The sequence below is a fragment of the Sinocyclocheilus grahami genome, unplaced genomic scaffold, assembly GCF_001515645.1.
Source record: "Sinocyclocheilus grahami isolate Dianchi unplaced genomic scaffold, SAMN03320097.WGS_v1.1 scaffold1322.1, whole genome shotgun sequence".
In the NCBI taxonomy this organism is placed as follows: Eukaryota; Metazoa; Chordata; class Actinopteri; order Cypriniformes; family Cyprinidae; genus Sinocyclocheilus; species Sinocyclocheilus grahami.
Window position 1 is genome coordinate 241,577 of NW_015506501.1, and position 2,500 is coordinate 244,076.

General features: G+C 41.2%; 1 protein-coding gene across 1 annotated transcript in view; it reads left to right on the forward strand.

Moving 5' to 3' along the window:
* sim1b (SIM bHLH transcription factor 1b) overlaps nucleotides 1–2,500 on the forward strand; it is a 19,468-nt gene that overhangs the window by 7,342 nt on the left and 9,626 nt on the right. The window contains exons 2-4 of the mRNA XM_016255225.1: nucleotides 1,722–1,819; nucleotides 2,038–2,127; nucleotides 2,203–2,311. Of these exons, the coding sequence (XP_016110711.1) occupies nucleotides 1,722–1,819; nucleotides 2,038–2,127; nucleotides 2,203–2,311 (297 nt within the window). The remainder of the gene's footprint in view (nucleotides 1–1,721; nucleotides 1,820–2,037; nucleotides 2,128–2,202; nucleotides 2,312–2,500) is intronic.

Sequence of the window (2,500 nt, forward strand, 5' to 3'; positions counted from 1 at the left end):
TGTGTGTGTGGGAGTGTGTGTGTGTGTGTGTGTGTGTTTTAGATGGTTAGAAATAAGAATGCTGTCCTATACTACGAATCCTAATTTCTGACACCGCTTCAGTAAAGCCTGCTGATATTTTGGGGGGTTGTTTAAAATGCGAAAAAAATACGTGTGAATCTTAAAAAGATTCTCAAGCGACATTTGACTCTCAATCACTTTTTCAAATCTAATTGAAGCATTATTTTTAAGAGTGTGGGATTCACTGACTGTGAGCCTCAAGATAGATAGATAAACAGACAGATAGACAGACAGATAGATAGATAAACAGACAGATAGACAGACAGATAGATAGATAAACAGACAGACAAATAGACAGACAGATAGATAGATGGATAGACAGACAGATAGATAGATGGATAGATAGAGCTCTATGAGAGTGTTTTTGTGAGAGGAGTGTTGATCTGAGGGTCACGCACGTGACTGCACACCCGCCGCACTCATTACACCGGGAGCGTGTGCTGTCTGGACCCCGCGAGCACGAGTCACTTAAGATCAGACGAATTTCTAATTTATGCACCTTCAGCTTCTTCTTCTTCTTTAAGCAGTGTGTGTGTGTGTGTGTGTGTGTGTGTTAGAGGCCTGTATGTGGGATATATATATAAACATGTTCAGGGTTTATTCAGTTTCTGTATTAAACATTGCCTTTCATTCGACTATTTTAAAGCAATGTGAGGAATTGTGTTTTTTGTGAAATGTAAAATCTAGAATGGAGTGAGTAATAATGTGTGGCAGAGTGAAGCTCGTGTGTTCAGATGTCAGTCTCGCAGATCACATGTGTTTGTGGTGGATGCCCGTGATTTGCTTTACAGAGTGATCTGTTTGTTCACGAGCTTAGATTCACTCACAACATCGATATGGCGACTTTCTCTCTCTCTCACACACACACACACACACACACACTCTCTCACCCACACACAGATACTCACACACACTCACACACAGTCTCACACACACACACACACACACACTCACACACACACACACTCTCTCACACACTCACACCCACTCACACACTCTCTCTCACACACAGTCACACACACACACACACACACACACTCTCTCACACACACACAGATACTCACACACACTCACACACAGTCTCACACACACACACACACACACACTCACACACACACACACACACTCTCTCACACACTCACACACACTCACACACACTCTCTCACACACACACAGATACTCTCTCACACACTCACACACACTCACACACACTCTCTCACACACACACAGATACTCTCTCACACACTCACACACAGTCACACACTCACACACACTCACACACACTCTCTCACACACACACACACACTCTCTCACACTCTCTCACACACTCACACACAGTCACACACACACAGTCACACACACACACACACACACACACACGTCAATACTTGATAGATCAACGTTTACAATACTAAGTGAATGTAAAAATTATAATAATCCTTACCAATATAGTCCTACTGACAAAATATACAATTAAAATTTATAATAATAATAACAACAATAACTATTAATATTCTACTATAAACAAAAACAATTTATAATATATAACAACAACAACAGTAATTATTATTATAATTTATTAGAGGTGTATGTGTGTGTGTGTGTGTGTGTGTGTAATATATATGACTTCGTGATAATGATGTGTTTGTGTGTTGCTGTAGGTTTGGGGGAGGTTTGGGGTCGAAGCCGATCTTTAGAAAACACAAACCTTGAGCTCGGATCTCATTTACTGCAGGTAATAATCAGCAAGACGCTCCAGGTAATATGAAGACTTTATTATTATTATTATTGACATTCAGAAATATGGCAGGACATTCTGTACAGTGAAGCTAATGTTTCATTTCCATGCAAATGCATTAGAAGCCAGTTTGCTGCTTTTTTGATGTTATTTGAACATGATTAATGAAGCTTCTTTCCAGATTTTCCTGGCTTTCGCTGTTTTCTGTCGTGATCTGTCTGATGTTCTCTGATCTGCAGACGTTAGACGGCTTTATATTCGTGGTGGCTGCCGACGGGAAGATCATGTACATCTCAGAGACGGCGTCGGTTCATCTGGGCCTTTCACAGGTGAAGCACTGACTAACAGCTGATGTGTTTGTGCTCGTGTTCCTCCAGCGCAATCACACACGTGCTTTCACACAGGTAGAACTGACCGGGAACAGTATTTATGAGTACGTTCATCCGGCCGATCACGACGAGATGACCGCGGTTCTGACACCTCAGCCCTCGTATCACTCGCACCTCATCCACGGTGAGCCGTTACACACACTCAACACTGAACACGTGTCCGTGCACTGCATTATCAGAGGAATTCTCATGCATTTCTGATGGAGACTGAAAAAAAAAGATTTTTACTAGTTGTAAAATTTAGAAAAAGGGTCAGAAAGGTTGGAACAATAAAACATTAACAATAAGACAACTAAACCTAATTATGACAGTT